The 16,234-nt window shown below is 47.5% G+C and overlaps 5 protein-coding genes across 5 annotated transcripts; 1 reads left to right on the top strand and 4 right to left on the bottom strand.

Annotated features, from left to right (window-relative positions):
• Window positions 1–785: 785 nt before the first annotated feature.
• Window positions 786–1,178, bottom strand: FOXG_19716 (uncharacterized protein; the record flags this gene model as incomplete). The annotated part of the gene is made up of 1 exon (XM_018399981.1): window positions 786–1,178. The coding sequence occupies one exon, from the start codon at window positions 1,176–1,178 to the stop codon at window positions 786–788; it is 393 nt and encodes a 130-aa protein (XP_018244614.1).
• Window positions 1,179–2,775: 1,597 nt separating this feature from the next.
• Window positions 2,776–4,559, bottom strand: FOXG_07258 (uncharacterized protein; the record flags this gene model as incomplete). The annotated part of the gene is made up of 4 exons (XM_018385869.1): window positions 2,776–2,932; window positions 3,000–3,455; window positions 3,509–3,531; window positions 3,582–4,559. The coding sequence occupies 4 exons, from the start codon at window positions 4,557–4,559 to the stop codon at window positions 2,776–2,778; spliced, it is 1,614 nt and encodes a 537-aa protein (XP_018244613.1).
• Window positions 4,560–11,384: 6,825 nt separating this feature from the next.
• Window positions 11,385–13,473, top strand: FOXG_07256 (uncharacterized protein; the record flags this gene model as incomplete). Its single annotated transcript, XM_018385868.1, has 4 exons — window positions 11,385–11,495; window positions 11,554–12,153; window positions 12,213–13,010; window positions 13,060–13,473. The coding sequence occupies 4 exons, from the start codon at window positions 11,385–11,387 to the stop codon at window positions 13,471–13,473; spliced, it is 1,923 nt and encodes a 640-aa protein (XP_018244612.1).
• A 572-nt stretch (window positions 13,474–14,045) lies between these two features.
• On the bottom strand, window positions 14,046–14,535 carry FOXG_19715 (uncharacterized protein; the record flags this gene model as incomplete). Its single annotated transcript, XM_018399980.1, has 2 exons — window positions 14,046–14,188; window positions 14,247–14,535. 2 exons carry the CDS (start codon window positions 14,533–14,535, stop codon window positions 14,046–14,048), a joined length of 432 nt encoding a protein of 143 aa, XP_018244611.1.
• A 773-nt stretch (window positions 14,536–15,308) lies between these two features.
• On the bottom strand, window positions 15,309–15,668 carry FOXG_19714 (uncharacterized protein; the record flags this gene model as incomplete). Its single annotated transcript, XM_018399979.1, has 1 exon — window positions 15,309–15,668. One exon carries the CDS (start codon window positions 15,666–15,668, stop codon window positions 15,309–15,311), a length of 360 nt encoding a protein of 119 aa, XP_018244610.1.
• Between the last annotated feature and the right edge of the window lie 566 nt (window positions 15,669–16,234).

The following is a 16,234-nucleotide window of genomic DNA, read 5'->3' as shown; positions in this document are numbered from 1 at the left end:
CCAGGGTAGGCAAATGAGAATAGATACTTAGTGGCACCACAATCTAGAATAGAGATTTATTTCTCATGCCAGCATTTCAGGCTATTGGGTGCTCTACCATGAACTATTTAGCACTTTAAGCCACTAGCTCTGTACAGTATTGAGCACCTGTACCTTCCTCTCCTACAATAACTCCTGTTTATAAAACAAAGCCCCACATATAAAGTGTAAGTAGATTCGCAAACTGTGTACACTCTTACCCGACACTAAAAGCGCGGAGCTGGCTGTGCGAGAGTGCATAGCCCAGAGACTCTTGTCGCAGCACCCAACGAATAAGAGTCTCCTCCTGGCTCTTTGAAATACGCTGGTGGGCCTGGATACGTTCATTCCTGCTTGCTTGACCGGAAAGTCGTCTCGAAATGGTCCACTGAGGTACTCCACGTTTCTGGGCCGCCTCATTCTGTGAGAGGCCTCTATCGGTGGTGTCGAATATAGCCTCAGCTACGTCATCTTCGGTATAATAACGGCGAACTATTACGAAAGGGGTTGTGGCGAGTAAATTAGGTGAAAGTTCGGCTTGAGTGGATGGAGTCGCCTAAGGTACATGAGGAGAAATGCGAAAGAATTCAAAGTGCTAGAGAACTAGGCCACAAGGCGGAACGGGGAAAAGTCAAGCCGATATGGAAATTTGATGAAAACTGCTATACAACATTGGTATAGGTTTGCGAGTATCTACGTTCTTGGCTGAATGCGATGTACTTGGAAATTCGGAGTTTGTATGGGAAAATTGAAATTTTGGTGGTCCATTAGGTGGGGGCGCCCACTAGGTGGTCCTGGATGGTAACGTACTCAATATCGGCGGTATATATGAGTGACTCTCCGGGTTTGAGAAGTTCTGGGTAGTTCTTGTTACTAATGGCCCAGGCAATCCTAATCTGCTTGCGCGAGATAGCGACTCCTTCCAGAATCTTTTGGCCGAGGGGAATAGGCTCTTGAGAGTTCTTTTTCAAAATGAACATTTCTTGCTCCCCATAACGAGTGCTGTTAAAATCCGTGAAAGTACTCGAACCAACGAGTAAGTAATCCCCATTAGGTAGATATTGTACTCGTAAGTAGCCGCCATGAGGATAGTCAGTGAGGAGTGTGACCACTTTGGACTTGACATCATAAAGAAAGGCGTCGCCGTAGGTTTTAGACATGAAAGCCAGAAACTTCCCGTCAGGTGACCAGGCGGGCCTTTCACCAAAATGCGCGACCTTCTAAGTATCAATAGGTAGATCCTGCGTAGGATCACACTCCCTGCCATGTGGGCGGAGGTTTGGGGTGGAAGTAGCCAGAACAATCGTAATGAATAAGAAAATTAGCACGGCCTTGAGGCCGCTTGATCTGATACCTAGCATCATGGAGCAAAAGAAGACGTAAAGAAGAAGCTCACGCAAAAAGCTGTCAGTTTGGCTCGGGCGAGAATATTTATCAACGATGCTCCGAAGATGGTGAAACCTCTTCTATTTATACCCCTTGAGCGAAAGGTTAGTGCCTTGGATAAACATCATATTGACTTTTTTTCGGCAGGAACTCTGGTATACGGGGCCAGAAGATGAATTGAGTGATAGCTGGGCGTCATCATTCACACGCTGCGGACTTGGTGACCTAGCATGGATGGAGCGGACTTGTACCTGCCTATTCAGGCTAAGCGCTCAACAGGGGTATTTGCTCCTTCAGACCAGATACCTTGTTGTAGGTTGCAAATATTGTAAGCCTTGGACGTGTGATTGTAATATAGAATGACACCCCTCCGCGCACTTAGTACTTCCTTATTTGGAAAGTCTCCTGTTCAGACACCTGGCTCCCACAGTTGTAGTGACAAGGTTCGTTGGAACCAATCATTCTCACAGATCAGGTCCGCCAGATCACAAGGACAGGAGCCCCATATTTAGTGTGGAGGGATCGTGAACCTAGAACTCAATTTACCCTGGTCCTAACAAAAGACCAGCTCGGGTGAAAGGAAGAAAGAGTACAAAATCATACAACGCGATTCTGCTGACTTCGTAGAACACTTACCATGGACCGTGTGTCAAGGAGTACAATATGATAAACGCATGGATTCAGAAACAGGTTGTGCACTTTGGTCACAGGAAGGAAAAGAGAGGCAAAAGGCTTCTATTGCAATGCTTCAAGTGCTACATCTGGATGCTATAACATGTTCATCACAGTCTCAGTTATCATGGGAATTTGTAATTTGTGATACAACGGTTTACTAGGACATCGTTGGACAGTTTCCAACCGAACGCATCACTATAACCAGCAGCTATGAAACTCCTGGGCCTTTTAGATTCATTGATATTTGAGGAGCAGAAATTCCTGTCGAGTTTTCGATGAGTTGTTGTTTCTTGACAAATTTAGCGAAAACCCCCAAGACGCTTCCTGGTGTACTGTTGGAGAAAGCATGTATCGGGCAGGCAGTCCCCCATTTGGTGTACAATGCAAACAGTGAACCTCATCGGCAAAATATTTCTCATTCATCTTATTTTTCCTTCTTGCTTACCGGATAGCTTATCAGTCAGTAGGACAAAGAGTTAGTAGTAATCAGGACAGACTTTGATTTGGGTGTTCAACTAGGAGCGAGGCCTTACTACCGTCGGTGTGGTTAACCTTAGCCGCTTAGCTTGGTGTTCGAGTTTTTGCCGAAACTTCGAGTTCTTTTCATTCATCTACCTAGTCTTGGTTGGTGATGTTTTCTTGGTGTACAAACTCTGACAAACATCTTACTCGCCTCAAGACTCTTCACTTGAATGCTCATCCCACGAAGTACCCCTTGCTTTCGTGCTTGCCAAACTCTACAAGGGCGATGGATGAGGCTGGAAGATTGAAACTGCCATCCTTGACTTTCTTTACTTTTATTTCGCCCTCCGGTGCACCCGATGAAGTTTCGAAACTCTGTCCAGCCCATGTTCTACACAAACAAAATACTAATTAGCTCCGTAAGTACGACTTTCGATGAATTAATGCGATCAGCTTACATTCCAATGGATGAGTTGGTTTTCTCCGATTCCAAAAGTTTGACTGTGGCAGGCTTATGCGTTCCTAGTCCCTTCATGCTGACCTGGATGCTCGACTTCTCACCTTGGGTGTGGACCTGGGTGTTGAGCACCACGATACGGACCAGCTTTGATGACTCCCAGATACCATAAGCGGTCAGTGTGATATTTGTAGTGGGCAACTCTACAATATAGGAGCCTGCAGATTTTCCAATGGCCTCATTAACAATGAGATAAGCGTGGTAGGAAGGTAAAATGTGGGGATGATCGATGTTCAGCCCGTCATCAGACTCATTTGTCGGCTGGATGGAATTGTAACGGAAGCCCACGCCGTGGTGCATGTAAAGACGCTCGACGCCAATTGAAGCGCCCAGAAGAATCCAGTCAACCATCCAGAGTGCTCCCTCGACAGTGTTGCTTAAACCTGGGATCCCGTGGCTGTGGTTAGTCAGTCTCATGCAATAAAAGCGCCAGGTTACAGTCCCATTTACTTTGCATAAGAATTCGTTTCGGCCTAGAACGTTGTTAGTCACCGCCTCCGCGCGTCTTTATTTGGCCACTTACTAGTATGTACGATAATTTCGACCCCCTAACGGATTTGATCCCACCCGTCCTGGTGGTCATGTTGGCGCGTACAGCCCGCTTGTTCATCAAGTCACCAACAGTGAATGTCTTTCCGGCACTGTAGCCTCCTGAATAGGAATGTTCAGTGAACTGAGAGATCTTGCCTTTAAGCTTCTTGTCAGCGAGTATTCCGCCGATGAGGGAGCCCTCCGGTTGCCATTCGGGAATATTGAAGCCGGTGTAGGCACCCGACGACAAACACGGGTGCCTAGACTGGGAGGGACCAAAATCGATCTCCTCGCTGACAGCTTTAGCGAACGAAACCCAGGTGTTGGTGTAATTTTGAATATCCCACTCTGGGCCGTAGGAACCAGATCGGGAATACCGGGTCTCGCCCCAAAAGTCTGGTTCGTTACCTAATTCCACCTGTGCAAGCCGAACATGTTTCGTCAGTTCTGAACGGCTTCCTTGGAAGGTATCGCCTAGAAGACGAGCCTGGGCAAGCGTCTCAGTTTTATTCAGGGCTTTAAAATTCAAACCCCACATAAACTCTGTACCCATAGGCAAGTTACCTGATAGAGCGTAAAAGTCTCGTCCGATATAAATATGATCGGCCTCGGGGTTGGGGATATCAGGGCTGGGTTTTGGAAAGGTTGCGTTCATCACTTTGACCCTAAGATCAACGGTCCCCCGGTCCTGGGAGTTGGCTCCGACTCGAAGAGTTGGCATCTGACCGGTACGGTCGCCGAGATTCTGCAGGAGCTGATTGAAATATTTGTTTGGCTTCCCGATTTCTCTGCCAGCCCAATCAGGCCAGCGATCCATCTCAATGCTGAACCCAGCAAGCGAGGGGGAGAGCTTTTCACTCCACGGAGGCCTTTCAGCTGGTAACAACAGCGTGAGCTGCTGTACTTCGGCAGCGCTGACATGGCCTAGAAGCCGTAAAGCCGCAAGCCCTTGAAAGAAGAAACTAAACATGATCGTTGCGTTATTCCGAAAGATGTATGAGAATGGAACAAGCAGGGTTCAAATCCATACCACGAAATCCACATATGGATCCATAATGTGGATCCATATCCATTCCATTCCATTCCACGTGGGCTTCAGCATTTCCATATCCACGCCACGAAGCCCCTTCCACATGTTCCACATGTGGAAATCGTGGAATATTTTAGGTGGGGTTCGAAAATACCTTGATTTCCTTGTGAAATCCCGCATATCCTAAGTACTTTCTATCACCCACAACAACACAACATCGATTTGCCACCCCATTTTCCTCCGTACACAATGAGTCCATTCTGGGGGCTTCACTGTTACTCGCGTTACTACCCCAAATCGAAATGGCCACTCCCCATCCTACCAAGTCAACCACATCCGTTCCAGAACGAACAGAAGAGGACAATCAACGGCTCTTTCAGCTCTACAAAAGCTGGATCTTGACGGAGAGAGACGGCAAGGCGCGTCTATAGGTATATCGGTTCGGCTACGAATATCCAGCATAACAAGAAACAGGAACGTCGGTGGGTGTGTTGCCTTTGCGTCAAGCAACGGCGGATTTTAATGGACCAATGACAAAAACATTGACGTCACCGAGGGCGGGCGGGACCCATTAATTACCATTGTTGGACGAAGTAGGTTTCCATTCCACGAATTCCACAATATGGATCCATTTCCATAATGGATCCATTTCCACCCATTCCACATCGAAATTATTAGTCAGCATCCATATCCACGCCATATTCACAAATGTGTCGTGGAGTGTCGTGGATTTGAACCCTGGGAACAAGTAAATGCACAAGCTTTCGAGAGCCACAATTCGTGTTGAGTCGCCGTAAGTCCGGCTGTTGGGGTAGACAGATTAATGTATCACACAACTGTTACTCAGAGAGTGGTGGGGGAAGGTCGGAAGTAGCTCACTCCGACTCTAGAAACCCGCTAGACCAAATTGCGTCGTGGTCTTCTCGGTCCTCGGATAATGAACAATGTAATCACATTACAACATGAGCAGGTCCAAGGCGGATCACGGTGCAAGATCAATGACACCTAATCTTTCGAGGGCTTTTTTAGTTCACTGATCTCCTGCTTCTTCTGAGTTCGAAAAGTTTATTGGTGGGATAATACGGCTTGGCAGCACGAAGATGGTGATGGAGCTTGTAGCATAAGGATTGGACCGGAACGTCAAAGTTCTAATGTAATGTACATTCAATACGTGCCACGTGCTTTTACCTAGGCCAAAGGAAAAGATACGGTTGGCTACGGTCAGAACTCAATGCCCGACCGCATAAAATGAAGCTATGGATGATACAGTATACGCGTATAGAAATTGTAGTTGTCTGACGCATTATAGACTATTTACCCCGCAATTGTGAGGGGTCAGATTTGAATAAACCCTGCGCCTGTTATTGACTAGGCCTATGGTAGCCTAGAAGCTGCTTGAAACCTGCCTGATGTGGCTAATAGTTGCTCATAGCCGTTCATTCATCGGCGACCATTCCGCATTCCCATTCCTAGACAGTATTTCCTTGCTGGATATTAAGATTTACTAAAATTTGTTCAATGTTTCGCTTCGCCTTGACACATCGGCTTGTTGTCCGACATGGCTGAGTGCATCGATGCTCACCTTCAAGGGTCAACCGCAATGGCGGGGTATCTCTGCAGGGGACCTGGAATTGCTGGGAGAGGATTGCTTCGCATGATGCAGGTAAATTGCCAGCACCTTGCAACCTCGACACTTCGGTGAAAAGAATCGAGAGAAACGACAAACATTCCAACAATTACTCCAAACTCAACAATACTTTGCACCAAGAATTTTTCTTCGAAAACCCTCACTGATCAAGGAGATATTCACAGAGTTTCCTACTTGCTTTTGATCACTGCCAATGTAATCCGTAGGTAGATTTTGGCTGGGGACTTCGACGTATTTGTTTAGTATGTAAGAAAGAAAGACGATTGGTTCGGAATGTCGACCGGCCTCCGCTCCCCAAGACTTCTTCTACCCCAGTATCTTGTGCAGCAGACGTGTTTGTGGGTACCTCCCACGATCGGCTCGATATTGATCATGGGTTGGTGGAAGGGCCTGCTCTGACGAGCCATCTGTCTAAAGAATGGAATAATTGTTTGGCAATTCTAATCGCGGTTTTAGAAAACAATTCTCTGTTTCGGAGTGAAACCTGCCAGTGCTCCATATTACGTAAAAGATAAACAGACATAATAAAGTCGATGACAGAATCTTGTCAGAGTAGAAAGAGCTTGTAACGAGTGTGGCCGATTATACGACAATCACAAGTCAATATTACTACTTCTACAGGATGGTTGGCATATCGCTCCGGAAGACGTTGCACTGCTCGGAAACTTGACCGACACTTGCGCCAATCTACTAATCAGTGTGGCTATGGTGTCACTGTTGCAGTACGAGGTAATCACATTTCATAAATGCCACTAAAGACATGCGCGGCTGTAGCACGAAGAGCCGAAATTGGCCTATCAAAGGCGCGTAGAAAATCACAGCTCCACCCATACCGCAGTGATAAATGATGAGCTTCCTGTTTGGGCCGCACATTCGCTCTCATGCACCTCCAGATTGCATGTATGGCCGCACAGCCCTGTATGACCAATAAGGAATTTCGATGTGACACTAAAAGTCCAATATGTGTGGTATTGGGCAGGCTTTCTAACCATACGCCATACGCCATATGGACCTGAATGGTTTATGGTATGATTTATTCCTGTATGGCGAACTAAACCATATATTGCCCATACGGCAAATGACGTCAAACCGGTCAAGGGCCCACATCTTGTTAGATACGCGAGTAGGTTTAATATCCAATTAAAATAGGGTTAATTTTCACACTTGGGGATCAATCTCGTCCCCAGGAGCTTCTGTCTCTGTTCTGTCCTTTTTAGGTGTTTTCCCCGCTACCCGGTATTGATATAAGGGATTTCCCGGTGATCCGCCGGATCCGATGATCTGCCGGACTCACACCGATATTCACTCCCAACTTTAATCTTTAATAACTCAACAACCATGGCAGCAATCGATAAAGCGCTCGAGTTTCTGAGAACCTCAGGATCTATTAACTATGCTGCTACCGCTAAAAAGTTCGAATGTGACGAGACTACCCTGCGCCGCCGCCATCAGGGCAAACAGAGGGCAAGACGCGATGCCGACTCTTTGTATAAATCTCGTCTTTCAAAACAACAGGAACAAGATCTTGTTACTTATATCCGTAAACTCTCACTGCGTGGCATTCCGCCAACCCTATCCATGATCCGAAATTTTGCCCAGGACATAGCCAAAATCGAGGTCGGAAAGAACTGGCCATACAGCTTCGTCCAGCGCCATCGCAACGAGATCGATTGTACCTGGTTTGATGGATTTGATATAGCACGAAGAAGAGCCGACAATGCTTCTCGGTATAGAGCATATTTTGATCTAGTAAGCAGACTCGTAGCGCCTTTGGTCCGTTGCTAATCATGGAAGATCCGTGAAAAAATCGACAAATACGACATCTTACCTCAGAACACGTATAACATGGATGAGAAGGGATTTCTCCTGGGCGTAATCAACCGAACGAAGAGAGTATTTGATGTCAATGCTAAAAGGCAAGGTAAATTGCTCGGTGCTTCCCAGGATGGGAACCGATCGTGGATCACATTCCTGGCGTGCATCTGCCAAGACATGACATCGCTACCCCCATTCCTCATCTACCAGGGCAAGCCGGGACAAGTTCAGGACACTTGGCTCACTGACTTTGATCCGGAGCATCAATCAGCCTTCTTTTCCACGTCCGAAACTGGCTGGACGAGTCACGAACTGGGGAAAGAGTGGCTGATTGGTGTTTTCGACCGCTTTACTAAGGCGAAAGCAAGAAATGGGCGCGATTACCGCCTTCTCATCACCGATGGACACTCTAGCCACATCAATATGGACTTCTTGGACTGGTGCGACGCGCATCGGATCATCGTTGCGGTGTTCCCACCTCACTCTACTCACCGACTGCAACCCCTTGACGTCTCGCTTTTCGGGCCCTTATCAACAGCCTATACCAACCGACTTGTTCAGTGGACTTCAAAGACGCAAGGCCTCACTGGGCTATCCAAACGCGAGTTTTGGGTCCTGTTCTGGGGTGCATTGGAAGCTTCTTTCACTCCGGAGAACATCGCCAGTGGGTGGAGACGGACGGGTCTCAAGCCTTTCGATCCGGACGTCGTCCTATCTCAGGTTTCGAAGAATACGGACGATGACTCAGATGTGGAAAGTGGCTTGGATGATTCCATTGCTTTACAAGAACCTACTGCACGAGAATTACGACGACTTGTTGATCATGTCGTGAAGCAATCCTCAGTCAGCTCTGACACAGGCGCCCGAAAGCTAAAGAGAACCCTTGAAAGCCTTCAGGCCGAGGTTGAACTACTCAGGCATGAGAACCAAGGCCTCCGTGAGACAATTATCCGTGAAAAACAGCGCAGGCAGCGTGGTAAAGCCCTGAAAGACTATATCTTTGATCGTGTGGATCCTAATTCAGCTCAGGTGTTTAGCCCGCGAAAGATCGCCCAAGCTCGCCAGAAGAAAATTGAAATGGAGGCGCAGAAGGAAGAGGAGGTTCTCCAGAAGAGAACTGAAAAGGCTCTGCGGCAGAAAAGAGTAGAGGAGCAAAAGCAACTGGTATTAGAGAGGAAGAGGCAGCGGGAGGAGAAAAAGGAAAGAAAACGGCGGGAAAAAGAAACAAAGCAGCTTGAGAGAGAAGTAAACCGGCAGCTTCGGATTGAGATGAAGAAGCAGAATCAGCGGAGTATACAACCGAAGCACCAGGCACGGCAGAATGGCTCAGATGGTCTCGAAGAGAATGGGGGCATTCGGGACGAAATCATCGTCGTTCTTCCTGTTGAGACAGTGTGGCTAAGGTGATCCGATCTGCTGGTGGCTGGGATGTGGATACTATGTAAGGAGCTGTGCTCCTCTCGGACACATGCAACTTAGAACTAACAACAATACAATCAACCCGTTTTTGCTTTAACAGGGATCCCGTCCCGCACTAGTCTCTTCCTGTTTCACAAGTGATGAAAAAGATCGTGACGAATTATGGCATTCAACATTTTGGACTTTTCTTGAGGCCAGCTACTGGATTTATTCCGCCAAATAGTTCGCAACCATGGTTGGCATTGATGATGTTACTATTCCCCGGTTCAGGTTATGTTTCGGGCACGCCGACTGGTCTCGTACCAAAGATATGAGCTTGGTAATCTGCTGACTCAGTATTTGTGTAAGTTAAGCGAACGCCATGGCTAACACCTTATCAACTCATTTACTCACGACTCGCTACTTCGAGATGAATATTAGTCAAAGGAGCCGTGGCCTGGCTTAAATCGCTCAGCAAATGAAATATCGTGTTTTTATGGTACAGAGCCTTCCCCGGTCTCAGGTCTCTGAATCTGGGGTGACGAGTATCACGTTGTCGTAATTGTAAGCTGGGATGAAAAACGGGAAGGTCGAAAATCCCCAATGTCAGCTCATGAACAAGGAGATACTCATTTTACGTAAAGTATTTGAAGGAAAGAACACGTATTATTGAGGGATTATTCGCATGTTGAAACTCAGATTTGGCGCATGTGAAAGTCGTAAGTTCTGTACGAATTTCGCCCTGATCACCCTATATCTCAACAGTCAAGCAGTTTAAGTTATGTATCCGAAGCAAGCGCGGTTCTGCAATGTAGGTTAACCTTCGGGATTTTAAGTTGACAACACGGTCAACCGTAGCATAAAATGGCATCTGGCACTTTAGCACTCTGGGACAACAATAAGCCGAGGACGTATTGCAAAAGGACCGTATAACCAATCATTGCATCAAGATTTCGACAACAAACACCAGAGTCCTCAAGCAATTTTACTGACCTTCCAAAAAAGGAAGCTCCTGTAGGCAGTGGGCCAGTGGCCAGACAGAAAGATATGCTTATCCCGACGTTCCCGCAATTTCAGGCTCTAATTTCACTATGGAGTAGTGCCAATCGCAAGATGAGTCCGTGTCCCCGATGGCTCACTAACATATCTGCGGTGTCTAAAATCTAGACATAAATCTGATAAAGTTGTGCACTGGAAGAAACAACTGGACAATAATAGCAAAGGCCCAACCAGTAGATAGGGGGCAGCTTTTATTATTAACCATTCTTGGCAATATTGTGAATCATCCATTGAAAAAGCCGTCCAAGTTAGTGGCTTTCAGAGTCGTACATATGGGAGCGTCCGCTTCCCCGCATAAGACCAGGCCCCCTCCCACCTGATTCCTTACTCCCCAGGAACCTTTCCACTAAACTTCCAGTGGGTATGGGGTAAAGTGGGCACATCTCTTGGAAAACTTGGAGGTGGAGTCTTCCCACTTTCTCTCTCTCAAAAAAAGCAGAAGGCTTAGCTCTGCCAAGTCGTCCATGCTGTCATATAATGATACCCATCACTCTAGATTCCCACATATTTAGCTACGCTAGATTGGACTGGTACGTGCCAAGAGATAGCACGGCTTGTTGTCGACGCGCGGATAGGTGCATCCTCTCCTTCGCCAAGCAATCCCCTCGACTCGATGATACAGGCCGAGGAAACAGGTGACGACTTGCCGAGAAATGCTCTTGGCGTTGGTAGGTAGGTAAGGTAGTTATAAAAATGCTAGAGAGCCCTGCCCCCTTGGCGCTTTTCTTCATGTCACACTCGTCGCGCTCTTTTTTGTGATCTGCGACAAGGTGCACGATTGTCAGCCAATTTGATCGTCTCACAACTTCATATTCTTTATTGTATCAACAGAAAGTCTGGTAGTTATGGGGTTCAATTTCAAGAGAGTTGTCGACTTTATCGCGCCTAGCGCAGATAAGGAAGACGATGGCCGTGATAAATGGCCCTCGCGTGCAGCCTTTGTGCTCGCTGCCATGGTACGTCATACCTCATTCTTCCATTCAAATCATTTTCAATCGTTGACATGATTTTTAGGGCGGTGCTGTTGGCCTCGGCAATCTTCTCCGCTATCCCTCTGTCGTCTTCGCCAACAATGGTCTTCAATGGTTCATTCCGTACCTGATCGCCCTCTTCTTCCTCGGAATTCCAGTTCTGTGCCTCGAGATCTGCATTGGCCAAGCCTATCGCGGCAGTGTCGTTGTTGCCTTCAATGGGATCAACAAGCATACCAAAGGTGTCGGCTTGGCCGTCATCATGAACGGATTTATTGTTGCTACTTACTACGTCCCTATCTTGGCCTGGATTATGCATTATTTTAGATGCTCTTTCGAGAGCCCTCTTCCCTGGAGCGGTCGCGGACAGGAATTCTACATGCAGGATGTTATCACCAATGACGACCCCATTGTTCCCGAGGGCTCTGGATACGTTGAGTATCCCGGCACAGGCTTTGTTGGCGAGACTGTCGGCTGGGCTGCTTTTATGTGGATGCTCGTATGGCTGTGCATGTTCAAAGGCGTTGGAACAACCGGCCGAGTTGTCTACTTCACCATGGGCCTCCCCGTCATCATGATCATCATCATTCTTGGCCGATCAGTTTCTCTCCCAACGCCTCGACTGGTATCAAGTATTATTTCGGTGAGTGGAATGGTGAGAAGCTCGGTAGTGGAGGTATTTGGCAAGCAGCTTGCGGACAGATCTTTTTCTCCATTGGCGTGGGCTTTGGATATTTCACATCATATGCTTCCTACAATAGCAAGCATGCCAATGCCGTGCAGGACACTCTCATTATTGCACTCTGCAACTCTCTATACGAAATTGTTGGTGGCTTTGCTGTTTTTGGTGTCATTGGTTTCTTGGGTTACTCGCCTGACGACTCGTCCATCTCGCTCAGTACCTTTACCGTTGGCTTCTTGACTTACCCTCTTGCATTGGCAGAAATGCCGGGTGCTAACGTCTGGGCTGTTCTGTTCTTCCTCACGCTGGCTGTTCTTGGCCTCAGCTCCGCTTTTGCTCTCAGCGAATCCCTTGTCACGCTCATCTGCGATTGTGGATTGGGTCGGAAGTTCTCTCGAGTACTGATCACTACTGTCATCATTCTTCTTTCCTTCCTCCTCTCCCTTATATATTGTACCAAATTCGGCTTCTACCTCCTCGACGCTGTCGACACATGGATTAACAACCTCTCACTTATTTTTGTGGTCTGGTGCGAGTGTGTAGCTGCTACGACCCTCTATCGCTATAAAGATGTCGTTGGGCAGATTGGATGGACTGGTTACCTAGTTTACAACATCGGTTACGTTTTATCTATGGTACTCGGTGTAGCAATCGGCCATGCCGTGAGCCCTGCTGCCGGTGCAGGTGTTGGATTCGGTATCTTCATTGCATCCAATATTCTCGCCATCATTCTTTCCAAGTCGCCCGATTCTAGACCTCCTGGATTGTTTGGCAAAAACAATGTATTGTCCAAGATGTGGTGGTTCTCATTCTACTCTGTATGTCGCACTTTAGTACTTAGCAGAACTTCTACTAATACGCTTCTAGTTCAACCAGCTTCGCCGGGATCTCAACATCGTCGTTGCTGGTGGAAAGCGATGGAACATCCCAGTCTTCTGGGGCTTCGTCCTCCGATATATCTCAGCCCCAATCTTGGCAATCATCGTTTCTTTCGCCTTCCCATTGTTCTACACTAAGCGAAACGACCCGCTACACATTTTCTCCTTCGCGTCCGCTTGTGGCGTTATGTGTATTGTTGCCGCTGGCTTCATCCTCCCGCGATGGTTTGACGTCTTCGTTCCTCCTGAGAAACTCCATCTTAGTGATACTTTCTATGCCCCTCAGGTGGTTATGGCTCCTCTTGAGGTTCACCACGACGAGGTTATTGAGCACGGAGAACATGCTGGAGAGGGACATGCCGAGCCTTACCCAAGGAAGAAGACAGAGGCTCAGAACTTCTAATACTGTTCATGACTTCATTATAGGCATTTTTAGCACATGTAAATTAACAGTACATAGTATAGTTCAACAGACACATCACATAAAGAAATTCCAGGCACCGTGGTCAATTTATAGGCAAAGTCCACTTAGGTGGCCCTCTCGATGCAAGAGCAGTCTTGGGTGACATATCAGCTTTCACTTTTCAGTCAGCTTTTACTTTTCACTTCCAGGTGAAATACGAATATTTGAAGCTGAATTGAATTCAGTGAATTCCAAAGCATGACAAAGCATGAGTTCGGGATCCTGCTAGTAACAATTCTATCAATGCAGAGGGAGACTTATCTAAGGCCGAAGTATCTCGTGCACCAAATAGTCTGTATTCATCTACAGAGAGTCTTTCCAACAGTAGTGCAAGTTGAGAAGTGACCAATCATTGAAGGAATATCGAGAAATTAAGCCAGAAACAATACCCAAGAACTTGCATCGTCTCAGGGTGTATGCCAATTCCAGGAACTTGTAACAGAAAACTAACTGAATCATCGTCTGTTATTGTTTGAAATCCCTGCTTCGGTAAAAGCAAGACGCAGACAGATTCAACCAGAATATTCTGGTACATACAGTGTGTCCCCGCATGTCCATGTGTTCTTGTTACAGTACTGCTTATCTGTTCCTACACAGGTCGCATTGCCGTTATCCGGGCCACAAAGACCATTGTAGGCGCGAAGTGGCTCAGGAACTAGTGATCGATTAGTTATTCATGTCAAGCATTCTTCGTGACCTTGCGTAGGACTCACATCCTTCCACGCAGTATCTGATATTGGGATGAATAGTCTTGCAGTCATTATTGAGCCTATGGTTCAGGTAGTAAAATGTATCGATGGTGATGTGATACTTCTTAAGGATCAAAGCGCATGTATTGTCGTCGATTTGGGATCCTGTCAGAGTACTGAGCCGCCAGTTGATACCGCCAACATCCATGACACTAGCCTTCCAAGTTGCTGGCTGGCATCCATCATTCGATTGGACTGGATTAATGAGAGCCAACCCAAGCAGCGAAAGTTTCATGGACAAAGATGGCCCCATTGTACTTGATTTTGATAAAATGTAACTGGAGCACTGTGAAGGTTAGGGTGGTTTTGACAGAGCAGCGTATACTTGATGAACATAGAAGATGTTATCATATCATCGAATGGCTCTACTCCCATGAAACGAGTATGACTGGAATCTAAACGGGGCTGTTAAAACTAGGTCCGCTTTACTTGTTGGCCTTTGCAGATCTTGAAACGGATCAGTGCCCATTTTGTTGGCTCTGCACTGCACGAGCCTCCATCATGGTGTTATCGGTCATGTCCGGTTGAATTGTATGTTTCAGATCAATTCTGAGCTAGTAGATGCATAGTAACCAATAGTGCCTAGATTGAGTTAGTTGATTTCTTGAGCGTAGCCAAAATTGTCAATTTCAGCGGCATGCGCGGAAATTGTACAACCACGCTCCCTATGGGCCCGGATTGCGTAGTCGTTGTGGGCCCTAGCCGGAGCTTCGGCGTCCAGTCGGATGAATACACGGAGGTCCACTCGTAGTAGGGCGCCTGCAGTCGGTTGTCCCTGGCGATGAGGGGGCTGTTGTTGTTGACGTTGTTGTTGATGGTGTCGGGGTTGGTGGGCAAGGGCGTTGTTTGCAGCCGGGGGCGAGGCCGCGATGGCGCTGTAGGTAGTAGGTGCGGGAACAGATTTGGCGTTAGTGAGCGCCTGATTCTAGGAGTCTTAGGAAGCTATCGGTAACCTTTTAAGCGAATTCTTGTTTAGGCCCAGTGGTGAATTATTTTGCTGCTTCTTTAAATTTAGCGTAGAAGGCCTCAAATACCTTTAACTTGCTTGGCATTGTACTCCTCCGCTCGGTCGCGTGCGAGCTTAGTGGCTGCTTCAATAAGAGAGACTGGTTGCTGTTCAGTAGTCGGGGCAGGGTCAGAGGAGGGGGCGGGGTTGGCGAGCTGGGACCCTTCCGTGGCCGCAGGAGTAGAGATCGCATTGAGAGGCGAAGACGACGTTTGAGCCGTCCTCCCGAAGGCGGGCGGGACCCCAACAGGTCCATTCACGACAGCGGGGCTGTTTTGTAAGAGGGCAGTGCGGGCTCCTCGATTGAGATTGGCAGGAGTGTGGATTCCCAGGTCAAAAGGGTCCGGGACAATACGCGAGCAGGAGGTGACGGATGCCATCGCCGCCGCGGTGGGCTGCGCGAAGCGTTAGGGTTACTGTCTCAACACCTGCATGCCAAGAAAGTGTGCTTGAAACCGCATCCCTATCGCATCGTGTTTGCGCATGAATCGACAAATGTCAAATGCGACTTCTCTCACCGTTTCCAATCTCCCTCCCTGAACCCTCCACCCATATTCACCTAACCCCAGAGATTCCGCATCCTCTCCCCTTCAACCTCACCGTCACTCCAGAGGCCTCGTCATTGCTGACCTCTCTCATCCTTGTAGCCTTTACAGTCACGCGACCGTATCTTTTCTAACATCCTCCTCTCCATCTCGTAGAAACCAATTAATTCGCCGCTTAATACAACAAGGGATCCATGCACAAGCAAGCAGCTTCTCTCCTCAAATCTTTCTGGTTCCAAGTCACATGCTATTCAGCTTAACGTGTTTCAACCTACCTAGCGCCTTCCTTTAGCCTACAATTCTTTGTTGACCCATTCCCATCATCCGGTACATTCTGGGATCTCCATCCGTCGGTCTATACCGGAGGCTTCATCCATCAGTTTTCTACCCTCTCCTCTCGG

The sequence above is a fragment of the Fusarium oxysporum genome, chromosome 6, assembly GCF_000149955.1.
Source record: "Fusarium oxysporum f. sp. lycopersici 4287 chromosome 6, whole genome shotgun sequence".
NCBI lineage: Eukaryota > Fungi > Ascomycota > Sordariomycetes > Hypocreales > Nectriaceae > Fusarium > Fusarium oxysporum.
This window is presented reverse-complemented; position numbering and strand designations above follow the sequence as displayed.